The sequence below is a fragment of the Scyliorhinus torazame genome, chromosome 19, assembly GCF_047496885.1.
Source record: "Scyliorhinus torazame isolate Kashiwa2021f chromosome 19, sScyTor2.1, whole genome shotgun sequence".
NCBI classification, from domain to species: domain Eukaryota; kingdom Metazoa; phylum Chordata; class Chondrichthyes; order Carcharhiniformes; family Scyliorhinidae; genus Scyliorhinus; species Scyliorhinus torazame.
The window spans coordinates 68936291-68963757 of record NC_092725.1 but is presented as its reverse complement, the minus strand read 5'-3'; the positions used below and the strand labels follow the sequence as shown (position 1 = coordinate 68963757).

At 47.7% G+C, this 27467-nt stretch overlaps 1 protein-coding gene and 1 non-coding gene across 16 annotated transcripts in view; one reads left to right on the top strand and one right to left on the bottom strand.

Annotated features, from left to right (window-relative positions):
* cadps2 (Ca++-dependent secretion activator 2) overlaps positions 1-27467 on the bottom strand; it is a 1044194-nt gene that overhangs the window by 301950 nt on the left and 714777 nt on the right. For all 15 annotated transcript variants that reach the window (XM_072484477.1, XM_072484475.1, XM_072484478.1 and 12 more), the window contains exon 13: positions 6821-7008. In XM_072484477.1, coding sequence (XP_072340578.1) covers positions 6821-7008 — 188 coding nt within the window. The remainder of the gene's footprint in view (positions 1-6820; positions 7009-27467) is intronic.
* Positions 1774-1847, top strand: trnan-guu (transfer RNA asparagine (anticodon GUU)). The gene has a single exon. It is a non-coding gene; the product is annotated as a tRNA-Asn (tRNA).

The following is a 27467-nucleotide window of genomic DNA, read 5'->3' as shown; positions in this document are numbered from 1 at the left end:
TTTTGTTCAGGGTGCACTCGCCGTGGTGGGAGTGGGGGCGTTGCCTCACCCCTCGCCCCTCCCCCCGTCGGCGTGTTATTGCCCCTTGCCAGGGCCCCCTTATTTCTACTCTAGCTGCTGGTTTTCCAGCCCATGTTCCTCGACAGACTTGTTTGCTTTGGCGGGGGCTGTGAAGAAGTATTCTCTTTCTTGGTATGTGACCCAGAGTGTCGCTGGGTACAGCAGACCAAAACGCATGTCGGTTTTGTGCAGAGCTGCTTTCGCTCTATTGAATTTGGCCCGTCTCCTGGCGAGGTCTGCCCCAATGTCCTCGTAAACTCTAATGGAGTGTCCTTCCCATTTGCAGGTTCTGTTTTGCCTAGCCCAGTGCAGGATTGTTTCCCTGTCTTGACACCGGCGCAGTTTTGCTATAACTGCTCTCGGGTAGTCCCCTGCCTTGGGCTTCGGGCGCAGCGACCGGTGTGCTCTGTCCATTTCTGGTGGGTTGGGGAAAGTTTTCCTCCCACTAAATTGCCCAGCATCTCGGCCACGTAGGCCGTGGGGTTTCTAACCTCGATCCCCTCTGGAAGGCCCACTATCCTTACATTTTGCCTTCTCGAGCGGTTTTCCTGATCGTCCACCCTGCCCTTCAGGCTCCCCTGTGTTTGTGCCCAGTCTCACCACCTTCTTCTCCAGGGCCGTGATCCGGTCGCTCATGTCAGTCACGGCTTTTTCCAGTTCCTTAATGGTCGCCTCTTGGGCTTCCAGTTTCTCCTCTGCTCTGCCCAGGGCATGCTGCACCTCCGCCAGGGCCTTGGCCATTGCTGCCTGCACTGCGGCCTCTATGTCTGCCTTGTTTTCATGCTGATGTTCCCTCAGTGGCTCGGCAAAGACTGCCTTCCAGTTCCAGTTCCCCCCTGGCCCAGGGGGAAAATGCTCCTGTCTGCCCAGTTCTTTTTGTTATGGCAAATCTTCCGGTCCACCGCTTCATGCGCCGATTAGCTCATTAAAGGCTAACCTGCCATTCAAAATAGTGGGATCCACTAAGGCCTTCCTGCTTGGTGCTCAGGTGTGCAAACTTCTAAACCTTGTCCAAAGGGTTCACTCTCTGTCACCCGCTGACGCGTCCGCATCTCAGGATATTGACTTTCGGACACAGCTGAACGCCATCATCACCCGATACCACGGTGTATTCGAGGGCATGGGCACACTCCCATACACTTATAAAATCTTGTTAAAACCAAATGCCACGCCTATGGTGCACGCACCTCGCAGGGTAACAGCACCCCTCAAGGACCGTTTCAAGCAGCAGTTGCAGGACCTCCAGGACCAGGGCGTAATTTCGAAAGTTACAGAACCGACTGACTGGGTCAGCTCTATGGTGTGCGTGAAAAAACCATCCGGCGAATTACGCACATGTATTGATCCCAAGGACCTCAACCCAATATTATGAGAGAACACTATCCCATTCCAAAGCGCGAAGAACTCACCTGCGAGATGGCTCGTGCCAAATTTTTCACCAAGCTAGACGCATCCAAGGGGTTCTGGCAGATCCAATTCGATGCATCCAGTCGGAAGCTCTGCACCTTTAACACCCCATTTAGCCGGTTTTGCTACAACCGGATGCCGTTTGGCATCATCTCTGCATCGGAAGTGTTCCACAGAATAATGGAGCAGATGATGGAAGGTATCAAAGGGGTTCGCGTATATGTGGACGACATCATCATCTGGTCTACCACCCCGCACAGGAGCACATTGATCGCCTTCGACGCATCTTCCAGCGCTCATGTCCAAGTCTCTGTGGCGCAATTGTTTAGCGCGTTTGGCTGTTAACCGAAAGGTTGGTGGTTCGAGACCACCAAGGGACGCGGTTTGCTCCTGTTTTAGGGGCTGTTTAGCACAGGGCTAAATTGCTGGCTTTGAAAGCAGACCAAGGCAGGCCAGCAGCACGGTTCGACTCCCGTAACAGCCTCCCCGAACAGGCGCCAGAATGTGGCAACTAGGGGCTTTTCACAGTGACTTCATTTGAAGCCTACTTGTGACAATAAGCAATTTTCATTTCATTTCATTTTGATTCCGACGAATCCATGAGCATAGCCTCCGCCTCAACAGGGCCAAATGCTCCTTTGGTCAAACAGAACTTAAATTCCTCGGAGACCACATTTCACAGTTTGGCGTGCAGCCGGATGCTGACAAGGTATCTGCCATTAAGGCCATGAAGACACCGAAGAACAAGAAGGCGGTCCTCCGTTTCCTGGGCATGGTCAATTTCCTGGGACAATTCATCCCTAACCTCGCCTCCCACACCACGGTTCTCAGGAACCTGGTTAAGAAGTCAACCGAGTTCCAATGGCTCCCTGCCCACGAACAAGAATGGCAGGAACTCAGGGCGAAGCTGACCAAGGCCCCGGTGTTGGCATTTTTCGATCCGGCCAAAGAAACAAAGATCTCCACATACGCCAGTCAGTCTGGCAATGGAGCAGTGCTCCTTCAACGTGACAACGCCACCTCATGGGTTCCTGTCGCATACGCGTCATGTGCAATGATGCCCACCGAACAGCGCTGTGCGCAAATTGAAAAAGAGTGCCTGGGCCTTCTTACCGGAGTCGTCAAATTCCATGACTATGTCTATGGACTCCCAAAGTTCACAGTCGAGACAGACCACAGGCCACTGGTCAATATCATTCAAAAAGACCTTAACGACATGACGCCGCGACTGCAGCGCATTCTCCTTAAACTCAGGCGGTACGACTTCAAACCCGTCTACACCCCGGGTAAGGACCGATGCACTCTCCCGATCTGTCACCACACTCTGCGACCCAGCAGGCTTCGTGTACCAAATTGATGCTCAGGTGGCATTCGCCGCATCCAATCTGCCCGCCACGGACGAACGACGAATCTGACGGCCAACGATCCCCTGCTCCAACGTGTCATGCGCCACCTGACAGACGGGTGGCTCAAGGGCCAATGCCCTCAATTTTATAACATCAAAGATGACCTGGCGGTGGTAGATGGAATTCGACTAAAACTGGACAGGATCGTCATTCCGCACAGCATGCGGAACCTCGTCCTTGAGCAGCTTCATGAGGGCCACCTGGGAGTGGAGAAATGCCGAGGCAGGGCCCGCGAGGCAGTGTACTGGCCTGGAATCAACGAGGACATTGCCAACGCCGTTTTTAACTGGACAACATGCCAGCGTTTCCAGCCTGCTGAGCCAAGGGAGATCTTGCAACCCCATGAGTTGGTCACGTCCCCCTGGACCAAAGTGGGCATTGACTTGTTCCATGCACTTGGCCGGGACTACGTCCTCATAGTGGACTATTTCTCAAACTACCCGGAGGTAGTTAGGCTACACGACCTCACCTCAACTGCGGCCATTCGGGCGTGCAAGGAAACCTTCGCTCGCCATGGCATCCCGCTCACGGTCATGTCCGACAATGGCCCGTGTTTTGCCAGTCAGGACTGGTCCAATTTTGCCAAACGATACAACTTCACACATGTCACGTCCAGTCCCCATTACCCCCAATCCAATGGCAAAGTTGAAAAGGGGGTGCACATTGTCAAACGACTCCTGTGCAAGGCGGCCGATGCAGGATCCGATTTTTATCTCGCCTGCTTGCTTACAGATCAGCTCCATTGTCCACCGGCCTGTCACCGGCTCAATTGTTAATGAATCGCACGCTGCGGACGACGGTGCCGGCCATTCATGTCCCGGACTTGGACAACCTTCCGGTCCTTCGTTGAATGCAGTTGTCTCGGGCGCAACACAAATCGGCGTACGATGTCCGCACCACGGATCTCCCTGCTCTGGCTCCTGATGATGAGGCCCGTGTCCAACTTCCCGATGGTGGTTGGTCCGTCACCGCTGTGGTGGCTCAGACAAGTGGCCCCCAGGTCATTTTTGGTTTGTCTACATGACGGCTCTCTTCGTCGCCGAAATAGGCGGGCACTATGACTCCTTCCTCACTCGCCACCAGATCATCATGTCCCGCCCCGCCGTCACAACGGACCCGTCACGGACTTTGCAGATCTCCCTTTCGCTCTGCCACCCTCTGAGTCTGACACAGCCCCGCCCATTCCAGAACAGGCGGCCCCTGGCCCACCCTTCAGGCGGTCAACCAGAATTCGTCGCCCACCTCAGAGACTGAATTTATGAACTGCCTGAATTCATAGAATCTTTGAACTCATGAGCTGATTGTTTCGTTACCCTGTTTGATTAACTCACTGGTTTGTACATACTGTTGTTCTAGTTATATTTTGTGTTACATACTGTCCATCTGCACTAGACGCCTTCCAATGTAAATATCTTAGAGTTTCTGTACATAGTCCTGTAAATATGCTCGCATGTGCCACACATAGTTAGGAACATTCGCATACTACATTATTTATTGCCACGAACACACATTTTTTTTTAGAAAAGGGGGGATGTCATAATATACACATCAGTATATGATGGTGCAAAGACACACACTGACTGACACACTGCAAGACCAATCAACACACACAACACAGCAGCCAATCACCAGTTAGGGCACGGTCACTATAAAGACAGAGGGCACCAGTTTTCCCGCTCATTCGGGATGCAGCCTCTGAGAGAGACAGAGCCCGCAGTCAGTAGCACATACATCCACCATGTGCTAGCAGTATAATCTGGTCAGGTTATGCCTAGGTCTTCAGTCAATCTAATATAGTGTCGACCCACAGTGCAAGTGTCGACCCACAGTACAAGTATGTTTAACAGCTCTTAAATAAAATAGAGTTGCACTATTACAAGTGTTGGTAGCCGGTCTATGTTACTGCTAAGGTAAACACAGTCTCCACAGATCCAGAGTACCCAACAGATCAGGCATCTGCCCATTAATAATTCAGGCGGGGTGACCACAGTGGTGGAAGTGCTTTAAAGGTTTGGACCGCTCTTTTAGTCAGCCCACTTGAAGTGGGATGGTCTGTGCTGGATCCCATTGGACTTAACAAAAAGAGTTGAAAGCTCTTTGGCTGTGAAGGCAGTACCGTTTCTGAGACAATCACCTCTGGTATGCCCAGTTTGGCAAAGGTGTGGAGCAGTTTGTCCACAGTGGTTGTCCCAGTCGTTGAACATAAAAGCTGCACATCCAACCACCTTGTGTCAGCATCTACCGCATTCAAAGATATTAGGAACCCGTAAAGTCAATGTGAAGCCTCATCCAGGGTCACCATGGCCACTTCCAAAGGTGTAAATCTTATACAGGCTGAAGAGTGTGCTGAGGCTGACACTGTTTACAATGGGTTTTTAAAAATTTAGAATACCCAATTATTTTTTTTCTAATTAAGGGGCAATGTAGCATGTCCAACACACCGACCCTGCACATCTTTTTGGGTTGTGGGGCGAAGACCCACGCAGACAAGGGGAGAATGTGCAAACCCCACAGACAGTGACTGGGGCTGGGATCGAACCCAGGTACTCAGTGTCATGAAGCAGCAACCACCATGCCGCCCTCTGTTTACAATGGTTGACCATACTTTTGATCTCCTTGTTGATCACTGGCCATCAAGCGGAACTCTTGGCCAGCATCTTCATCTTGGACTGACCAGGATGCCCACTGTGCAAGTCTTGAAGAAGAGGCTGTCGTCCTGAGGGTGGCCCGGTCCTCACAAGTAATTTCATCCCTACGCTGCATGTACGGCCTGATTTGTTCTGACTTCTCAAAATACCAGTCCGTGAGAATCACCCGTTTGACTCTTGACAACACAGGCTCTGGTCTTTGTCAGTCCAAGTCTTAATGTGAGCAGATGAAATAGGTAGAATGTCAAGAAAATTCAGAGCTAGGATGGTCTCCTATGGAGTGGGAGGCTCAGATATTTTTTGTGGAAATGGGAGGCTCAGTGCGTCAGCATTTGATATCTGGGTACCTGATCTATGCTGAAAGGTATCTGAACACGGAACCAACAACAATACTCATCTTTGCACTTTGGCCAATGCTATTAGCGGGGCCGGTTTATCTTCACAAAACATGTCAAGTAATAGTTTATGGTCCGGAACATAGAATATAGAACATAGAAATTACAGTGCAGAAGGAGGCCATTTGGCCCATCGAGTCTGCATCGACCCTTGGAAAGACTACTCCACCTAAGCCCACACTTCCACCCTATTCCTGTAACCCAGTAACCCCGCCTAACCTTTTTGGACACTAAGGACACGGCGAGAACGTGCAGACTCCTCACAGACAGTGACCCAAGACGGGACGATGGTAAAGTATCGGCCATAAACATATTGATACTACCAAACTGCTCTTCTCAGAAGGACTTTTGACTCCTTGCTGAGATATTATTCTAATTATGCTGGTTGGCATGCAGTACCTCAGCCAAGTGGTCATCCTTTATCTGTGAGCCTTGATTAATAAGGGGTCAGAGGTTGTGGGGAGTAGGCAGGAGAATGAGGATAAGAAAAATATCAGCCATGATTGAATGGCAGAGCAGACGCGATGGGCCGAGTGGCCTAATTCTGCCCCTGTGTCTTACAGTCTAACCTTGACGGTGAGTGTCAATGGACTAGTATGCCCTGCAGTTATTGTCACTAGTTACTGACACTGCTTTCTGCTTGTTAATGGCTGTCACTCGGCAGCATTACAGTACCCACTATCCACTTTGGAATATAAGTGAGAAAAGAATACAGATGCATAGTAATTATGTGTAACTCATAATACTGTTCAGCAATCTTTGGACAACAGTCAATTGAATGATCAATCAGATATAAAAGGGTTAAAGAAGCTCAAGCTCTTCGTTCTCTTCGGAGTGCGCCACTCTATTTAATTTTTGCATACAATCTTTGCTGTTGAACTTTAGTTCATAAAAAAAAAATCACCTGTTGCCATGGACGTGAGAGGCACAGAAAGCGAAGCTATAATGCAGAAGTGTTGGATCTATCATCGTGCCACCGTCTGCGCGTTCTATCAGCTCCTTGAGATAGCAGAGATGACGATGACAACCTCGCAGCCCATAGCGGGAACAATATTCGTCCAGAACAAATACCTGGCCAGGACTAAACCAACCCTAAGGGATAAGCAGAATAGAATTCCAAGGTAAGAGAATGCTACAATTTATCATTAATTTCAGGCGTTTCAATTTGGCTGCATTGTAAATCGCGAGACTCATATTTAAAACAGAATAATATAATGAAAAATACAACAATTAAAGCATATCCGTGACTGTTCGGACTGGTTGAGGCTCATGCCAGAACGAATGTTAAATTCTTTCTTTCCTAATTGTTTAATTTTCTCTCTCTCTGGACTCTCTTTCCAGCAGGGTAAGCAAGAATGATAGTCTTGCTGACGAGGGGCATTCCTCAAACATAATGAGTCCAGCTTTGTGCTTTTGCTCACAGAGGCACTGCTCACAACCTAAAGCTTGGCCAATAGCTAGTAGAATGTAGAACTGGCTGGCAGTCTGAGAACTCGGGGATTCAACCTCGCCAGTCGTCAAAACACTTCAACTGCCGTGATAAAACACTGCAGGACCTTGTTCGATATTTCCCAGTGCCAGAGAAGGAATGGAAACTTCACAGAAGCCACGATGGGCTTTCATAACAAACAAAATCTGCCGTATTATTACAATAGGGCACTCAAATTCATTAATTGTGCATAATTGGTTTGTCAGAGTGCTCCTCAATGAGCTCAGCCACTTGCAGAATTATCCACCTACTGCATTAGAACAGTGACAATAAAACATTCAGATCAATTTCCTTAGTCATCTAAGTAGAAACGATTGTAACAGCAACAGCAGCAGGAAATTGTATTGTAAAGACAGTCCAGTCCAAAGTTATTGCGATCATTGACAACATCACTCAGTATGTAAGATTAATCAATGTATTTATATTACACACTCTCTGTGGTGCTGATTGACATTTAAAACTTTGAAATTCAGTTACAGGATGTGGGCATCGCTGGCTTAGAATCATAGAATTTACAGTGCAGAAGGAGGCCATTCGGCCCATCGAGTCTGCACCGGCTCTTTGAAAGAGCACCCGACCCAAGCCCACGCCTCCATCCTATCCCCATAACCCAGTAACCCGACCCAACACTAAGGGCAATTTTGGACACGAAAGGCAATTTAGCATGACCAATCCACCTAACCTGCACATCTTTGGACTGTGGGAGGAAACCCACGCACACACGGGGAGAACGTGCAGACTCCGCACAGCCAGTGACCCAAGCCGGGAATCGAGCCTGGGACCCTGGAGCTGTGAAGCAGTGAAGCAGTTGTGCTAACCACCATGCTACCGTTTGACCAGCATTTATTGCCCATCCCTAGTTGCCCTTCAGAAGGTGGTGGTGGTTCTTGAACTGCTGCTTGTCCTGTGGGTACACCCACTGTGCTGTTAGGGAGGGCATTCCAGGATGTTGCCTCGGCAACAATGAAGGAACAGCGATATATTTCCAAGTCGGGGCGCTGAGTGACTTGGAGGGGAACCTCCAGGTGGTGGGTTCCCAGGTATCTGCTGCTCTTATCTTTCTAGATGGTAGAAGTCGTGGGTTTAGAAGGTGTCGTCTAAGAAACCACGGTGAGTTACTGCAGTGCATCTTGTAGATGGTGCATATGGCTGCCACTGTTCGTCGGTGGTGGAGGGTCTGAATGTTTGTGGAAGGGGGAGCAATCAAACGGGCTACTTTGTCCTGGACGGTGTCGAGCTTCTTGAGTGTTGTTGGAGCTGCACTCATCTAGGCAAGTGGAGAGTATTCCATTACACTCCTGACTTGTGCCTTGTGCATGGTGGACAGGCTTTGGGGGGTCAGGAGGTGAGTTACTTGCCGTAGGATTCCTAGTCTTTGACCTGCCCTGATAGCCACAGTATCAATGTGGCTAACCCAGCTCAGGTTCTGAGCAATGGTAACTCCCAGGATGTTGATGGTGGTGGATTCAGTGATGGTAATGCCATTGAATGTCAAGGGGCGATGGTTTGATTCTCTCTTATTGGAGATTGTCATTGCCTGGCACTTCTGTGGCCCGAATGTCACTTGCCACTGTCAGCCCAATCTTGCATATTGTCCAGGTCTGGCTGTATTTGCAGGTGGACGGCTTCAGTGTCTGAGTCATCGTGAATTGTGCTGAACATTCTGCAGTCACCTGTGAACATCCCCACATCTGACCTTATGTTGGAAGCGAGGTCATTGATGAAGCAGCTGAGGATGGTTGGGCCGAGAACAACTTAGTCAAGTAAACCTTCTCTGAATTTCTTTGAATGCATTTACATCTTTCCTTAAATAAGAAGCCCAATAGTGTACACAGGACTCCAGATGTGGTCTCAGCAATGCCCTGTACAACTGAAGCATAACCTCCCTACGTTTGTAATCTATTCCCCGCACAAAAAAATGATCTGTTAGCTTTCCTAATTACGCGCTGTACCTGCACACCAGCCTTTTGCGATTCATGCACGAGGACACCCAGATTCCTCTGTACCTCAGAGCTCTGTCATCTCTCACCATTTAGATAATAAACTTCTTTTTTATTCTTCCTGTCAAAATGGACAATTTCACATCTGTCCACATAATACTCCATTTTTGCCACTCACTTAACCTATGACCTTTTGAAGCCTCCTTACATCCTCCTCACAATTTATTTTCCTATCTAAGTTTGTGTCGTCAGCAAATTTAGCAACAATACCTTCAGTCCCCCATCCAAATCATTTATACAAACTGGAAAACCTTAAGGCGCCAGCACACATCCCTGTAGCACGTCACTCGTCACATCCTGCCAACTAGAAAAATACCTCCTCCATGTTGAACACAATTTGAAGGAAGCAGTGAGGGTGGCAAGGACACAGAATGTACTCAGGGTTGGGAATCGTCCATCACCAAGAATGGTTTGGCAGCATCACTACTGACCGAACTGGCTGAGTCCTAAAGGACATAACTACTGGGCTGGGTTTGCAGCAGGTGGTGAAGGAACCAAGAAGAGGATAAAACCTGTTTGACCTTGCCCTCACCAATCTACGTGTCACAGATGCATCTGCCCATGACCATATCAGTAGATGGGACCACCGCACAGTCCAGTCTTCACTTTGAGGATACCCTCCATTGCGTTGTGTGGCACTAATATGGGGAGGCGCTGGCGTAGTGGTATTGTCACTGGACTAGTAATCTAGAAACCCAGAGTAATGTTCTGCGTGGTGACCCTGGTTCGAATCCCACCACGGCACATGGTGAAATAAAAGTCTGGAATGAAAAGTGTAATGATGATTAAACTATCATTATTTTTTGGCAAATCTACCATCCTCATGGGACTCCATAGCAATATGGTTGATCTTAAAATGCCGTCAGAATTTCCCAGCATAGCCCCCACTTTACCATTATCACCTAGCAGGGGGATCAACCTTCATTCAATGAAGTGTACAGAAAGGCATATCTAAAAATGAGATGTTAACTTGGTGAAGCTACAATAGTACAATACAGAGCTATTTAAATGTCACACAGCAGGAGCAGCATGCAATAGCAATCCCAGAACCAATGGTGTAGATCAAAGCTCAGCAGTCCTGCTACATCTAGTTGTGAATGGAGGACAGTGGAACAACAAGAACAAGGCTCCATAAATATCCCCATCGGCAGTGATAGGGTGCAAGGCTGCATTTACAACAATCTTCAGTGAAGGGCCAAGAGGATGACTCATATTGGTCCCCAGCATCACAGATGGCAGCTATTTTCAGCTAATTTGATTAACTCCACCACATTATTTAAAGAAATGACTTTACACTGTATACTGAAACGGCTATGCATCCTGACAACATTCCGGCAGTAGGACTGAAGACTTGCTCTCCAGAATTAGCAGTGCCCAGAGCTAAGTTTTCCAGCACAGCCACAACACTGCAATACTAGCCAACAATGTGGAAAATTGCCCAGGTATGTCCTGGGAAAAAGCAGGACAAATCCAACCGATCTGATTACCGCACCATCAGTCTACTCTCAGTCATCAGCAAAATGATGGAAAGGGTCATCGAGAGTATTATCAAGCAGCACTTACTTAGCAATAACATGTTCACTGACACTCATTTTGGGTTCGGCCAGGGCCACTTGACTCCTGACATCATTACAGCCTTCTTCCAAATGTGGACAAAAGAGAGGCGAGAGTGATTGCATCAAGGCAGCATTTAACCGAGTGTGACATCGAGGAGCCCCAGCAAATCTGGGGTCAATGGGAGTCAGGGGAAATCTCTCCACTAGCTGGAGTCATACCTAGTACAAGGGAAGACCAGGCCATCGTTGCAGGAGTTTCTCGGCGTAGTGTCCTGGGCCAACAAACTTCTGCTGCTCCATCATAAGGTCAGAAGTGGGGATGGTGTCTGATTGTTGCAAAATGTTAAGCACCATTCGCGACTCCTCGGATACTGAATCAATCTCTGCCCATTTGCAGCATGACCCGGACAATGTTCAGCCTTGACTTAAAAGTGTCACGTAACATTCAAGCCACACGAGTGCCAGGCAATGACCATCTACACCAAGAGAGAATCTAACCATTCCCCCTCGACAGTCAATGACATTGCTGAATCCCTCCCTTTATCAACATCCTGATAGTTACTATTGACTAGGAACTGAATTGGACCAGCCATATAAACGCCATGCTTAACAAAGCAGGTTAGAGGCCGGGAATTCTGCAGAGCTTAACTCATCTCCTGACTTCCCAAAGCCTGTCCACCAGCTAGAAGGCACAAACCAGCGTGAAGGAATAGTCTCCGCTTCAATAATTATCATAGAATTTACAGTGCAGAAGGAGTCCATTCGGCCCATCGAGTCTGCACCAGCTCTTGGAAAGAGCACCCTAACCGTACCCAAGTCCACACCTCCACCCTATCCCCGTTATCCAGCAACCCCAACTAACCGAAGATCAATTTAGCATGGCCAATCCACCTAACCTGCACATCTTTGAACTGAGAGAGGAAACAGGAGCACCCGGAGGAAACCCACGTAGGCACGGGGAGAAAGTGCAGACTCCGCACAGACAGGGGAATCCAAGCGGGAATCGAACCTGGGACTCTGGTGCTGTGAAGCCATAGTGCTAACGACTATACTACCGTGCTGCCTTGGCTGCTTGATTACCAGAGGATTGCAGCTCCAACAATATCCGAGAGATTTTGCACCATCCTGAACACAGCAGCCCACTTGATTGGCATCCCACCCACCACCTTAAACGTTCAGTCCCTGCACCACCAATGCACAGTGGCAGCAGGGTGCATGACCCACAACATGTGAAAGGACAAGGATGGCAGGTGCATGGCAATATCACCACCTACAAGTTCCCTTTCAAGTCACACATCATCCTGACTTGAAAAGCATATCGCCATTCCTCCACTGTGGCTGGGTCCAAATCCTGGATCTCCCTCCCTAGCAGCACTGTGGGTGTCTGTACGCCACAGGAAATGCGCCGTTCAGCGGAATTTAATCGCACCCCAGAACTACTTTTGTCTAGTGTGCAATAACCTTCCAGCATTCATGGTGGCTTCAATATTCAGTTCAGTCATTTATGTATTTCACACATAGTCTACTTTGTTCACTGAACCCCAGCTTTGACAAACCAGGAGACTGGATACAACGACAACAGAATCACAAGCAAGCATTATAAGCTTTATACCAGGTTAAAAAGGGGCAAGGACACAGTGTGTAGGAGAGTCACTATTTACAATGCTGAGGTTCACATGCTATTAATATTGTATTTCTCATTGGACCCTTAATTGTGCTGTTGAAGCAATTCATATTGAGGCAAAACAGAATCAACTCACACACAAAATCAATAAAGCAACTTCTATTATCTCCTTTTTTATATACCAAGGGCAGCAGAAGAGAAAGAATACATTTTTTCATCGACTTTTCTGCAGGAACGTATTGAATTAGGAACTCTCAATGTTCAAGCCTTGAGGAAAAGGTTGATTTGTGTGTCGAAACATTCAACCGAGTGCTGAACTGAATTTAAAAGGACCTTATTTAAAAGTATTGCACATGTGCATTGTGTGTCGCAAAATGGAGAAAGGTAGTTGCTGAATGGTCAGTCCCTCCATGACTTCAAGTTTAAAAAAGGTCATAGAAAACTGTCTATTCTGGATAAATGGATGCAGGAACAAAACGTTGAAGATGACAGCACATATGCTGAAAAGCAGTCATTGTTGGAATGTCAGAAAATCAGCAGCTAATTTCTGCACAGGAAGCTCCCACTAACATCAATGTGATATTGGTCAGAATATGTTTTATTGACATTGGTTGATGCGTAAACTTCTCGCCTGAGGTAACTTCCATGTTCCTCTTTGAAATAGTGCCAAAGGATGGTTCATGTTCATCTGAAGAGGCTGATGACCCAATGTAACAGTTCATTCAAAAGAACTTAAGCGACATCACCACTCACTCTCTCGCATATCCATCTTGCCTCATACCCTCTGCAGTCACATCCTCATTGGGTCCATGGCTGCACTCACCACCCAAAAATGGCAGGCATCTTATTATCTGCATCCTGCTCACACTCTCCATCAGTCATTTTGCAGAATGAGCTCGTAGACAAAGGGCATGGACGAGGAGTGGCCAAAATCAAGGTTCTGACCCCCTATGAGAATTGAACCATCAAGCTGGCCAGAGAGAATGTGGACCTGCACCGATGGTGAGATAGGCAGCGCACCCAAGTGAGGGTCCCACATCAGCTCAATCTCTCAGACAACCGGCACGGTGTCACAGTAGTTAGCACTGCTGCCTTACAGCGCCAGGGACCCGGGTTCAATTCTGGCCTCGGGTCACTGTCTGTGTGGAGTTTGCACTTTGTCCCCGTGTCTTCGTGGGTTTCCTCTGGGTGCTCCGGGGCCTTCCACTCAGGTGACTGGGAGTGTCCACAGCTTATGCCAATCCCCTGTTCCATCACAACCAGCTTCATGGGAGGGTGCACCTGCTCCCAGCAGGACACCAAAGTAGGCTCGGGGCGCCAGGTCCCAGCCCTCCATAGTTGGAGAATTTTACAGCACAGAAAGAACCCCTTTGTCCCATTGTGTCTATGCCGGCACCTTTGTGTTCTAATCCCATTTACATCACTTGGTCCGTAGCCTTGTATGCTATGGCGTTTCAAGTGCTCAACTAAATGCTTTCAAATGTTGTGAGGGTTCCTGCCTATACTGCCCTTTCAGTCAGTGAGATCCAGATTCCCACCGCCTTCAGGGTTGAAAGGTTTTTCTCAAATCTCCTCTAAATCTCCCATTCCTGCCTTAAATCTAAGCCTGACTCCTCTGCTAAGGGGAATAGTTTTTTCCTGTCTACTTTGTCTATCTCCGTCATAATTTTGTAAACATCAATCAGCTTCCCCCTCAGACCTCACTGCTCTAAGGGAAGCAACCCCAGCCTAACCAGCCACTCTTCATAGCTGAAACGCTCCAGCCCAGACAATACCCTGTCGCATCTCCTCTGCGTGCTTTCAAATGCAATCATGCCTGCCAAGGTTACCATGATGTGGAGATGCCGGCGTTGGACTGGGGTGAGCACAGTAAGAAGTCTTACAACACCATGTTAAAGTCTAACAGGTTTGTTTTAAATCACTAGCTTTTGGAGCACTGCTCCTTCCTCAGGTGAATGAAGAGGTAAGATCCAGAAACATATATATAGACAAAGTCAAAGATGTAATATGATGCTTTGAATGCGAGCATTTGCAGGTAATTAAGTCTTTACAGATCCAGAGAGAGGGGTAATCCCAGGTTAAAGGGGTGTGAATTGTCTCAAGCCAGGACAGTTGATAGGATGTCAGTTACGCTCCTCCTCGTCTGAGCAGATCCTGTGTATACGGAGGGCTTGTCCATAGGGGATGGCTTCTTTAGGTCATCATAGACAGCAGGGCGTAGCTGCCAGCATTCTGCCTCCACCTCTGCTGTGGATGTCAGAGAGCACCAAGATGTAGCAGTAGGGTTAGAGAAGTTAAAAAGGTTTAGGAGTACGACAGTGGCATGGGTGTTCACAACATGTATATAATGTTTACAAATGTAAATAGAATCACACCCATTTCACATCTCCCCTGGTGTATACCTCCTCTTTATGATGAGCTGTGTTGCTGTCAATCAGGTGCAATATCATGGTCCCTCCTCCCATTATCACAGAAGCTGCTGTCACGGAATTCTCCTATACCTGGTGTGCTTCCATATTACCGCAGTGTGTGACCCTTTTCCAGATCACTCTCGACACCGGTGATGCATTGACCTGAATGCTAAGTGGGCTTGTGGAACAAACTTCATTCACATGCTTTGCAGGATCATGTCATATTTAACCTTTGCTCTGTAAGATTGAGGCAACTCCATCTGTCGGTACGGTTTTCATGCTATGAGCCCATACTCCAGAGTTTGTGTGCACTGCTGTCTGCCAATTTGTGTTTCCAACTGTCCGAACGCACATCTGCTACACTGACCAGTACGTGGCGAGTGATGCTAATTGCAAATGGTGATATTGGGCCAATAATGGGACCTCTGAGCATGCTCTGGAAGCACACATCATAGATTTAGACAGATTCCCTCATTTGGGAATGCACAGACCAGTTGGGTGCCCCTTTAGTTGCAGCCTTACCCTTTCCCCCGACCCCAGTGCATGCACCAGTCCTCCAATCTGTCCTCCTTGCACCAAAGTGGACAGGATGTCAGTTAATGCTTCTACAATGGCATGAATCGCGGATTGGTTAGCAGACAGAAAACAGAGAGTAGAGGTAAACGGATCATTCTCAGGATGGCAGGCTGTGACAAGCAGGGCACTACAAGGATCAGTGCTTGGTCCCCAGCTATTCACAATATATATATATCAATGATTTGAAGTGGGACGAAATGTAATATCTCCAAGTTTCCTGATGACACAAAACATTTGGGAATGTAAGTCAGGAGGAGGATGCAAAGTGGCTTCAAGGGGATTTACTACATGCACGGGTAAGAACATGGCAGATGGAATGTAATGGGGAAAAATGTGAAGCTGCCCACTTTGGTAAGAAAAAAACAGAAATGCAAAGTATTTCTCGAATGAGGAGAGATTAAAAAGTGTTGAGGTCCAAAAGAGTGTTGTTCGTGTTCCTATGTCACTGAATGCTAACCTGCAGATGAAATGAAAATGAAATGAAAATCGCTTATTGTCACAAGTCGGCTTCAAATGAAGTTACTGTGAAAAGCCCTTGGTCGCCACATTCCGGCACCTGTTCGGGGAGGCTGGTACGGGAATTGAACCGTGCTGCTGGCCTGCCTTGGTCTGCTTTCAAAGCCAGCGATTTAGCCCACTGTGCTATACCAGCCCCTTACTGCTACACGCAATTAGGAAGACAAAGGGTATGTTAGCCTTCATTGTAAGGGAATTTGAGTCCAGGAGTAAGGAAGTCTTACTGCAGTTTTGTAGAAGTTTGGTGAGGCCACACATGGAGTAGTGTGCGCAGTTTTGGTCTCCTTATCTATTGAAAGATATACTGGCTGCAGAGGGAAAGAAATAAAGGTTCACCAGATTAATTCCTAGGATGCTGGGATTGTCCTAAGAGGGGAGATTGAGGGGACTGAACCTGAGGTTGGGGAGGTTTGGGGGGGGGGGGGGGAAAGAGTATAGAACCAGAGGACACAGTCCCAGAGTAAGATTTTTTAGTACTGAGGTGAGGAGAAATTTCTTCAGTCAGAGGGAGGTAAAGCTTTGGAATTCTCTGGTATTGCTCCAGTAAATCTCTGATGCACCCTCGTCAAGGCTTTGACATCCTTCCTATGTGCCCAGAATTGAGGCCCAACCAGTACTTTATAAAGGTTTAGCACAACCTCTTTGCTTTTGTCCAATGTTCTTTCTATTAATGACGCCAAACACTCTGTGGGCAGGATTCTCCCGTGAATCCCGGCCGACGCCGGCTGCAGTATTCTCCGGTGCCGTTGTTCGGGCGGGGGCGGGATTCCCGCCACACCGGTCGGGGGCCGTTGGCAGCGCCCCCCCCCCCCCCCCCCCCGGCGATTCTCTGGGCCCCGATGGGCAGAGCGACCGTCCATTTCCGGCCAGCCCTGCCGGCGTGAATCACTCAGCTCACGTAGTGGCGGGACCTGGCAGTTGAGTCAGTGGGGGCGGTCCTCGGGGGGTGGGGGTGGGGGTGGTGCGGGGGGGGATCCGACCTGGGGGGGGCCCTCAAGGTGGCCTGGCCCGCGATTGGGGCCCCCCGATCTGCGGGCGTGCTTGTTCCTTGGAGGCACTTCTTACTTCCGCGCCGGCACCTGTCGGGCTCCACCCATGTCTGGCGCAGAGAAGAGAACCCCACGTGCATGCGGCAAAATACGCCGGCCGGTCTGCGCATGCGCGGAACCACGCCATCCGTACCGTGCATGCGCTAGATCGCGCCGGCCCTTCGGCGCATGCGCGGACCCTAGACAGGTGAGAATTCCTTACTTTGGGGGGCCGTTGGCGCCGGTTTTCCCGCCGGTGTGGGGACTTAGTCCCCAGAAGAGAGAATCCCGGCCAATATGTTTCATTTAAAATCCTCCTCAAAATTTCCATTCCACTTTTAAGGGTTTGTAATCGTATAACTCCAGATCTTTCAGTACCTGCAGTCCCTTTAAAACTGGGACATTTCGTTCATTAGCTCTCCTCACTCCAAAGCAAAGTGTATTTTACACTTCTTTCCATTAAATTTCACCCGACATGTACCTGCCTATTTCACTCGTCACTTAAATTCCTGAAGTCTGTTATCACCTTCCTTTTCGATTACCACATTGCTGAGTCTTGTACCGTCTGAAATTATGGCTTTCACACCCAAATACACACTGTTAATATACATTTATATCTCTTAACCAGTTTTGGCTTCCACAGTCTCTCTAATCTATGGGCTTTAATTTTATCAGGTCTGTTCTGTGGTATTCTGTCAAACCCTTTTTGAAAGTCCATGCACAAGTCAACCTCATTATGCTCATCAACCCTGTCTTCATCAACAAATTTAATCAAGTTAGTCAGACACCATTCGCATTTAACAAACCTGTGCTAACTTTTATTTATTAGCCCATGTCTTTCGATATGCCAGATGCCAATTAATTTTGTCCCAGATTATTGTCTCTAAAAGTTTCTTCACCAGCAGTGCAAGCCTGATTGAACTGTAGTTAGCTGTTTTGATCTATTCACCTCTTTTTTGCTTAACGTGTAACATGTGGAGTTGTCCAGACCACCCCTAGATCCAAACCGAGTGACTTAGGCCAGAGCTTCTCGAGTTGGCATCTTTACTTTCCTTAGTAACCTGGAAAGCATCCCATTGGGGATGGCTAACTTTTCCACTTTGAGCACAGCCAAGGCTTTATCTATTTTTATCTTATCCAGTACCACTAATAGCGCTTTGGTCTAAAGCATGGTTTGTTAGTGAGTCTGCTGACTCTCACTATTCAGCACTGCAAAAAAAAATTGCAATCACCAAACACTCAGCTTGAACTGCCTATCCTCCATCTGTTAATATTAAATACATTAACACAGGTTGGAATGCTCTGACTTCAGTTGCATCAGGTTGCCATGTGACTTGTTTGTGAGGAAAATATGTCACTTTCCTTCAGCAAAATGTACCCAAAACCCTTTCATGACAACCATTTTCCCATGCGCAGCATTTTCTTGTCAAATCTAATTGATATGTGGCTTTAGGGATCTGCATTGGTATGCAATCAATGAACTCCATCCTTTTAGACACATTCTCACTATGGATACTAATCTGCAAGGAAGCAGGTCCCAGGGAAACAGGGTGGAACAGTGAATTATGGCATTATGGCTCTGTCCATACAGACCCATCTGAAATGGGGCCATGCTCCACTGTGTTGCTAAGAACAATTTCTGTTGTAGGGGTCCTTCCTGTTGGTTCCCATACCTCCCCTCTCTTTATTTCTGTTGTTATCGTTTTTGATCCATGGATGCTTAATGGACATTTATCTTTAAGTCAAGGAGCAGAGGGAATGAGGAATTCAAAAAGTTACAACAGAGAACACTCTGCTGGCTTTGGACAGGAAAACCCAGAGACTTTTCTGCACCAGAGAGATGGGATGGTTGTCGTGCAACCGAGGTGCCGGATCGCGAGGCATGAATCTGGCAGGCGAACATTGCTTCCGAGTGGCACGTGGTGGTGGCTGCTCTACTAGTGGCTGCTGTACTGTCGACTCCCCATCAGAGATTTCAAATCTTTAAGTTTCAATTTCCGAATCTGACCCAGTCCATGACCCAGTCTTCTCCGCATCTTGACCCCCTTGGAGCCCCGTTTCAGGCTGCTGCGGTATCGAAGTAGGCTGGATGAGAACTTTACACTCACGAGGAAACTTTCAAAGAATTGGTCACCTGGACCGAATATGATCAAGGTCCTTTCGCATGATCCGGCCTTGGGCTTGTACTTGATAGGAAATCGGCTCTGTCTGGTGGATGATAGTTCCGGAGATCCATTGGGCACCACCTGCAAAGTTTTGAATATACACAGAATCACCTAGTACAAAGCATTTGGGTGATTGGCGTTGAATGGGGCAAAGCTCTTGTAGCTTTTGGTTGTGACCACTTTCATACCTATGTCAGGGAAAATCATACTAAGGCGGGTTTGAAGCCTACGCCCCATCAACATTTCAGCTGGTGCCATCCTGGTCATTGCGTGTGGGGTGGCCCTGTAGCAAAATAAGAAATAAGCCAGCGTAGTCCATCGAACCTGAAGACTGCTTCTTGAGGCCTCTTTTGCGCATCAGTACTCCCCGCTCAGCTCCGCTAAGCCATTAGAATTCGGGTGGTATGGGGAAGTACGAATGTGCCGTACCCCATTCGCTTTCAAAAACCACGAGAACACCTCACTCGTTAAAAGGGTCCAGTTATCTATAACGAGCCCTTCAGGGATGCCGTGCATGCAAAACGACAATCACAACTTCTCGATGGTTGCCCGGGAGGTGGTCGCTGCCATCCTGTGGATCTCCAGCCATTTTGAATGACTGCACATAACAAAAGTTGAACTTTTGGGAGAATCAGGTCTGTCTGAGTCCATTCACGGCTCTGAGACACCGTGACAGGCAAAGAGTCCATGAAGTTTAGCGAGTCGACCACTTTGTTCGCCCTGTGGGGCGATGTGGGGCTACTCGGTGTAGACAAATGGCTCAGCTCATCGGCATTCACTATCTGGGTCCCCAGCCAACGTTCAAAATAATATTCGTAGGTGGTCAACAGCAGGACCCAGTGCTGGATCCTCGTGGAGGCGATCGGCGAGATTGCCAATTCCTCCTTAAAAAGACCGAGTAAAGGCTTATTGGCCCGTAATAATAGTGAAATGGCAGCCATAAATGTACTGGTGAAATCTTTTCACTACGTAGACCATTGCCAGGCTCTCCTTTCCGACCTGCACATATTTCTGTTCCACTGCATCCACGCCCGAGGGGCGAAAGTGATCGGCTGCTCCTGACGTTCTCCATCCGGTGTGACAGGACGGCCCCAATATTGTACAGCGATGCGTCGCATGTGACGAGTAAGGGCTTGGCGGCATCATAGTGGGGCAGTAGCCCAGAAGACGATAACTGCCTCTTCACCTGTAGAAAAGCTGTTTCCTCCGGCTTCCTTCACGCCTATACCTGATTCTTCTACAGAAAGAACTGAGCGAATCAACCAGGCGCCAGGGGAGAAAGCAGGATTAGGCTATTGAGATGGATGATCAGCCATGATCGTGATGAATGGCGGGGCAGGCTCAAAGGGCCAAAAGGCCTCCTCCTGCTCCTGTCTTCTATGTATCTATGTATCTATGCAAAAGATTCCGGCTCCTCATTACCCATGTACCATAATCAACAAAACGACAATCACAACTTCTCGATGGTTGCCCGGGAGGTGGTCGCTGCCATCCTGTGGATCTTCAGCCATTTTGAATGACTGCATATAACATGTGTAGAACTTTTGATAGAATCAGGTCTGTCTGAGTCCATTCATGGATCTGCGACACCGTGACAGGCAAAGAGTCCATGAAGTTTAGAGAGTTGACCACTTTGTGGGGCTAGTCGGTGAAGACAAATGGCTCAGCTCGTCTTCTGAGTTTGAAAAGAAAATTTGTGCTTGCAATTTCTTATTTTTTTCTTTTTTTTATAACTTTGGATTACCCGATTAATTTTTTCCAATTAAGGGGCAATTTAGCGTGGCCAACCCATTTACCCTGCACATTTTTTGGGTTGTGAGGGCGAAACCCATGCAAACTGGGGGAGAATGTGCAAACTCCATACGGACAGTGACCCAGAGCCGAATCAAACCTGGGACCTTGGCACCATGAGACAGCAGCTAGCCACTGCGCCACCCTGCTGCTGTACTCAAGTGATTTAAACATATTTAATGGGCCTTTATCAATTAGTGTTTTCTAAATATAATGAAGTCTGTAATAGATGATGAGAACTTTATTTTATTTAAACTCAACATGGCTCCTGAGGTCTGTCCAAGGGGGAGATACTGGGTGAGTTGGTATGGGGGGTAAGGTCAAAAGGTGGAGGGTAAGCATGGGTTAGCATCTATAAGGAGGTATGTGGATGAGAGGCAGAGTTATGGATTGATATATATTGGCACCAAGTTGGCACAGGAGACATAAGGGACCTCAAGAGTTGAGTAGATGGAAATAGTTCAGGATGGAGGGTATGAGGGTCTATAGGGAGTTGACAGTTTTCATAAGAGCCTTAAGGGACCGTTGGAAGGCTGGGTGAGGTGAGAAGAGTTGTCATAGATGAGGCACGTGGAGTAGGTGGGAGGTAAGGGATCAAGGGTTTCATTATAACTGAGACAGAGTCACAGAGAACCGGGTTGGGCATTTTAGGTAGCCCGTCTCAGCAGTTGGCAGTCCTTGTGGCTGCCTCTGACCTGTTTCCAGGAATGGCGGCAGACTTGACTCCAGCACACCCTGCCCTCCTCAGAATTTAAAACCTGGCCATTCAGGGATGTTTCTAAGAGATGGGTGCGCTGAGCTGGAATTTTCCCAGCACTGTGCACCTGCCGCGGGGAAAGTGTAAAGAAGCAAATTTCCCCAGCTCTTACTATACAATATGTTGTGAACTGAGTTATTACAGCCTATTACTGAGTGGCTCTCAAATTTCTGTTTCTGCCATGTAATAGAGGTTGGCAAGTTATGACTTTAATAATGACAAGAATGCAAATCACAAAAGATTGGGGACGAGGGAGGGTGGGTGGGGATTTCCTCCTCTGTAGTTCCGTCGTTAGAAGGTAAGCACTTTCTGAAAAGCGACATCTACTTTCTGCTAACCCACGAGAGTCCGCTCAAGGGTTTTCCAGTGGCTAACCGGACAATGTACACCACTCAGTACTGTGCATCTCAAAGTGAAATATTTTCCTGTTTTATTGTAATTCTGGAACGTTATGCAGTCAACTTCATTAAAGTAAAAATCTGCTAAGTCAATACTTCTTAATGAATTGAGGCTGATTATCATCATAGAATTTACAGTGCAGAAGGAGGCCATTTGGCCCATCGAGTCTGCACCGGCTCTCGGAAAGAGCACCCTATCCCAAGGTCAACACCTCCACCCTATCCCCATAACCCAGTAACCCCACCCAACACTAAGGGCAATTTTGGACACTAAGTGCAATTTATCCCCATAATAGGTAGACCACCAAGGGACCCCCTTAATAGGGATATGCCCCCAGGGGCCTCTTAATAGGGAGACCCCTCCCAGGGACCCTCTTAATAGGGAGAACCGCTACAAGAGGGACACCTATAGAGACTTCCTAAGGAAAGGAACCCTTCAAAAGGGACGCCCAAACCATAGGAACCCCCCCACAGAGACTCCTAACTAGAGGGACCCCTACAGATACCCTCCCAATTAGGGTATACCTACACCACATGGACTGCAGCGGTTCAAGAAGACAGCCTACCAGCATTTCTCAAGTGTATTTAGGGATGGGTAATAATGCGAGCCTAGCCAGTGCTGTCCACATCCCATAGACAAATTAATCTACAAGTCAGCAGTCGTGATGCGACGGGATGGGGAAGGTGGAGGGAATGGTGATAGGGTGGACATTTGAAGAAAGCTTCCTGATGCTTAAAAGACTACAAGACACAGGGGCAGAATTAGGCCACTCGGTCCATCGCGTCTGCTCCGCCATTCAATCATGGCTGATATTTTCTCATCCTCATTCTCCTGCCTTCTCCCCATAACCCCTGATCCCCTTATTAATTAAGAACCTATCTATCGCTGTCTTAAAGACAATCAGTGAATTGGCCTCCACAACCTTCTGCGGTAAAGAGTTCCACAGATTCACCACCCTCTGGCTGAAAAAAATCCTCATCTCTGTTTTAAAGGATCGTCCCTTTAGTCTGAGATGGTGTCCTCTGGTTCTAGTTTTTCCTACAAGTGCAAACATCCTCTGCACTTCCACTCTATCCAGGCCTCAAAGTATCTTGTAAGTTTCAATAAGATCCCCCCTCATCCTTATAAACTCCAACGAGTACAGATCCAGAGTCATCAACCGTTCCTCAAACGACAAATTCTTCATTCCAGGGATCATTCTTGTGAACCTCCTCTGGACCCTTTCCAAGGCCAGCACATCCTTCCTTAGATACGAGGCCCAAAACTGCTCACAATACTCCAAATGGGGTCTGACCAGAGCCTTATACAGCCTCAGAAGTACACCCTGGTCTTGTATTCTAGCCCTCTTGACATGAATGTTAACATTGCATTTGCCTTCTTAAATGCTGACTGAACCTGCACGTTAACATTAAGAGACTCGTGAACAAGGACTCCCAAGTACCTTTGTGCTTCTGATTTCCTAAGCATTTCCCCATTTAGAAAATAGTCTCTGCCTAAATTCCTCCTTCCAAAGTTCATAACCGCACACTTTTACACATTGTATTTCATTTGTCACTTCACTGCCCAGTCTCCTAGCTTGTCCAAATCCTTCTGCAGCCCCCGCTTCCTCAATACTACCTGTCCCTCTACAGATCTTTGTATCATCTGCAAACTTAGTAACAGTGCCTTCAGTTCCTTCTTCCAGATCATTAATGTATATTGTGAAAAGTTGTGGTCCTAGCACAGACCCCTAAGGCACTAGTCCCCGGCTGCCATCGTGAAAAAGACCCCTTTATCCCCACTCTCTGCCTTCTGCCAGTCAGCCAATCCTCTATCCATGCCAGGATCCTACCCTTAACACCATGGGCTCTTAACTTATTTAACAATCTCCTATGTGGCACCTTGTCAAAGGCCTTCTGGAAAACTAAATAAATTACGTCCATTGGTTCTCCTTTGTCTAACTTGATTGTTACCTCCTCAAAGAACTCTAACAGAATTGTCAGACATGACCTCCCTTTGACAAAGCCGTGCTGACTCAGTCCTATTTTACCATGCACTTCCAAGCACTTCACGATCTCATCTTTAATACAGACTCTAAAATCTTACCAATGACCGAAGTCGGGTTAACTGGCCTATAATTTCCCATCTTCTGCCTCCTTCCCTTCTTAAACAGTGGTGTTTTATTCGCCACTTTCCAGTCCTTTGGGACTCTTCCTGCCTCCAGTAATTCTTGAATGATCACCACCAATGCCTCCACAATTTCCTCAGCTATCTCCTTTACGACCCTGGGGTGTAGTCCATCTGGTCCAGGTGACTTATCCATCTTCAGACCTTTCAGTTTCTCCAGAACTTTCTCCTTACCTCTGCCCCCTGATTCTCCTGGAGCTCTGGCATCCCACTGGTGTCTTTCACCGTGAAGACTGATACAAAGTAACTATTCAGTTCATCTGCCATTTCTTTGTTTCATAGAACATACAGTGCAGAAGGAGGAGGCCATTCGGCCCATAGAGTCTGCACCGACCCACTTAAGCCCTCATTTCCACCCAATCCCTGAAACCCAATAACCCCTCCTAATCTTTTTGGTCACTAAGGGCAATTTATCATGGCCAATCCACCTAACCTGCACATCTTTGGACTGTGGGAGGAAACCAGAGCACCCGGAGGAAACTCACGCAGACACGGGGAGAATGTGCAGACTCCGCACAGTGACCCAGCGGGGAATCGAACCTGGGACCCTGACGCTGTGAAGCCACAGTGCTATCCACTTATGCTGCCATGTTGTCCCATAATTTCCTATTATTAGTTTTCCAGCCATGTTTTCCAGTGGTCCAATGTCTATTTTTGCCTATCTCTTACCTTTTACATATTGGAAGAAACTCTTCCTATCTTCTTTTATATTACTAGCTAACTTGCATTCATATAGGGGCTGGTTTAGCACAGTGGGCTAAATAGCTGGCTTGTAATGCAGAACAATGCCAGCAACACGGGCTCAATTCCCGTACCTGCCTCCCCGAACAGGCACTGGAATGTGGCGACTCGGGGCTTGTCACAGTAACTTCATTGAAGCCTACTTGTGACAATAAGCGATTGTTATATTATCATTTCATCTTCTCTCCCCTTATGCTTTTTTAGTTGTCCTCTGCTCGCTTTTAAATGATTCCCAATCCTCTGGATTCCCACTAATCCTTACCGTTTTGTATGCTTTTTCTTTTGCTTTTATGCTGTCCTTGAGTTTCCTCGTCAACCATGGATACCTTGTCCTTCCCTTAATGTTTACTCCTCCTTGGGATGAATTTCTGCTGTGCCTCCCGAATAACCCCCCAAAACTCCTGTCTTTGCTGTTGCACTGTCTTCCCTGCTAGTCTCCTTTTCCAATCAAGTCTGGCCAGCTCCTCCCTCATGTCTTTGTAGTTACCCTTATTTAATTGTAATACCGTTACATCTGATTGCAGCTTCTCCCTCTCAAACTGCAGGGTAAATTCTGTCATATTGTGGTCACTGCTCCCTGAGGGCTCCTTCACCATAAGATCCCTAATCAAGTCTGCCTCATTACGCATCACCAAATCCAGAATTGCCTGTTCCCTAGTAAGCTCTGTCACAAGCTGCTCCAAAAAAACATCTCTTAGACATTCCACAAATTCCTTTTCTTGGGATCCATTATCATCCATTATGGGCCATTATGGGCAGCATGGTAGCATTGTGGTTAGCACAATTGCTTCACAGCTCCAGGGTCCCAGGTTCGATTCCCGGCTTGGGTCACTGTCTGTGCGGAATCGGCACATCCTCCCCGTGTGTGCGTGGGTTTCCTCCGGGTGCTCCGGTTTCCTCCCACAGTCCAAAGATGTGCAGGCTCAGTGGATTGGTCATGATAAATTGCCCTAAGTGTCCAAAATTGCCCTTAGTGTTGGGTGGTGTTACTGGGTTATGGGGATAGGGTGGAGGTGTGGACCTTGGGTGGGGTGCTCTTTCCAAGAGCCAGTGCAGACTCAATGGGCCGAATGGCCTCCTTCTGCACTGTAAATTCTATGAAAAAAAATCCTGATTTTCTCAGTCCACGTGCATATTGAAGTCCCCCATGATTATTGTGATATTGCCTTTTTTACATGCTTTCTCCATCTCCTGATTTATTTTCTGCCCCACATCCTGACTATTGCTAGGGGGCCTGTACATAACTCCCATCAGGGTCTTTTTACCTTTGCGATCCCTCAACTCTACCCACAGAGATTCTATGCCTTCTGATTCTATATCGCTCCTTGCTATCGATATAACTTCATTCCTTACAAACAATGCAACCCCACCCCCTTTGCCCATCTGCCTGTCCTTTCGATAGGACACATATCCTTGTATATTTAGATCCCAGACCTGACCCCCTTGCAGCCATATCTCTGTGGTGCCCACAACATTGTACCGGCCAATTTCAATGTGCACAGCAAGCTCATTTACCTTGTTCTGTATACTGCACGCATTAAGGTACAATACCCGCAGTCCTGCATTGACCACCTCCCTTCTCACACTTATCATCTTTTTTGCTCTGCCTGAGGGTGATGTTCTATTACTTTTGTTCTCTATTTCCTCCTCAGTTATGACACCTTCTAAGCTAACGCTCTGGTTCCCACCCCCCTGCCATATTAGTTTAAATCCTCCCTAGTGGCACTAGCAAACCTCCCAGCCAGGATATTGGTGCCCCTCCAGTTTAGATGCAACCCATCCTTCTTGTACAGGTCGCACCTGCCCTGGAAGAGATCCCAATGGTCCAGAAATCTGAAACCCTCCCTCCTACACCACTGGTTTAGTCACGAGTTTAGCTGCACTATCCTCCCATTTCTAGCCTTATGAACAGTAAGGGTCAGGAAGTACAGCATCGAGGGGAAGATGCGAGTGGTGCCAAAGCAGACATTCTGGCAGCTGCCATGATCAGAAAATTTCTCAACGGAAAATGAATCCTTGCTACATCCTACAGCAATTACCACAATGGTACTCTTGTCTCCCTTTTGAAGACCCGGTGACTAAAAGGGTTATAGAGGATGTAAACAGAGGGCATCTTCTAATCAAGTGTTGGTCTTAAAGCATCAGTGGAAGTATCTCCAAATCCTATACCTGCACTGTGTGTTTGTTCCTATGCAGCCCCTTGACAAACTCGCACATCATTATACATTGCTCTATTCTCGTCCCAATTCAGCGACACAGCAGTTGTCTTCAAGTGTGTCATTTTCAGGTTTGAAACAAAGTGTAGAAAATTCTTAATCCTACTCTTGGTGGG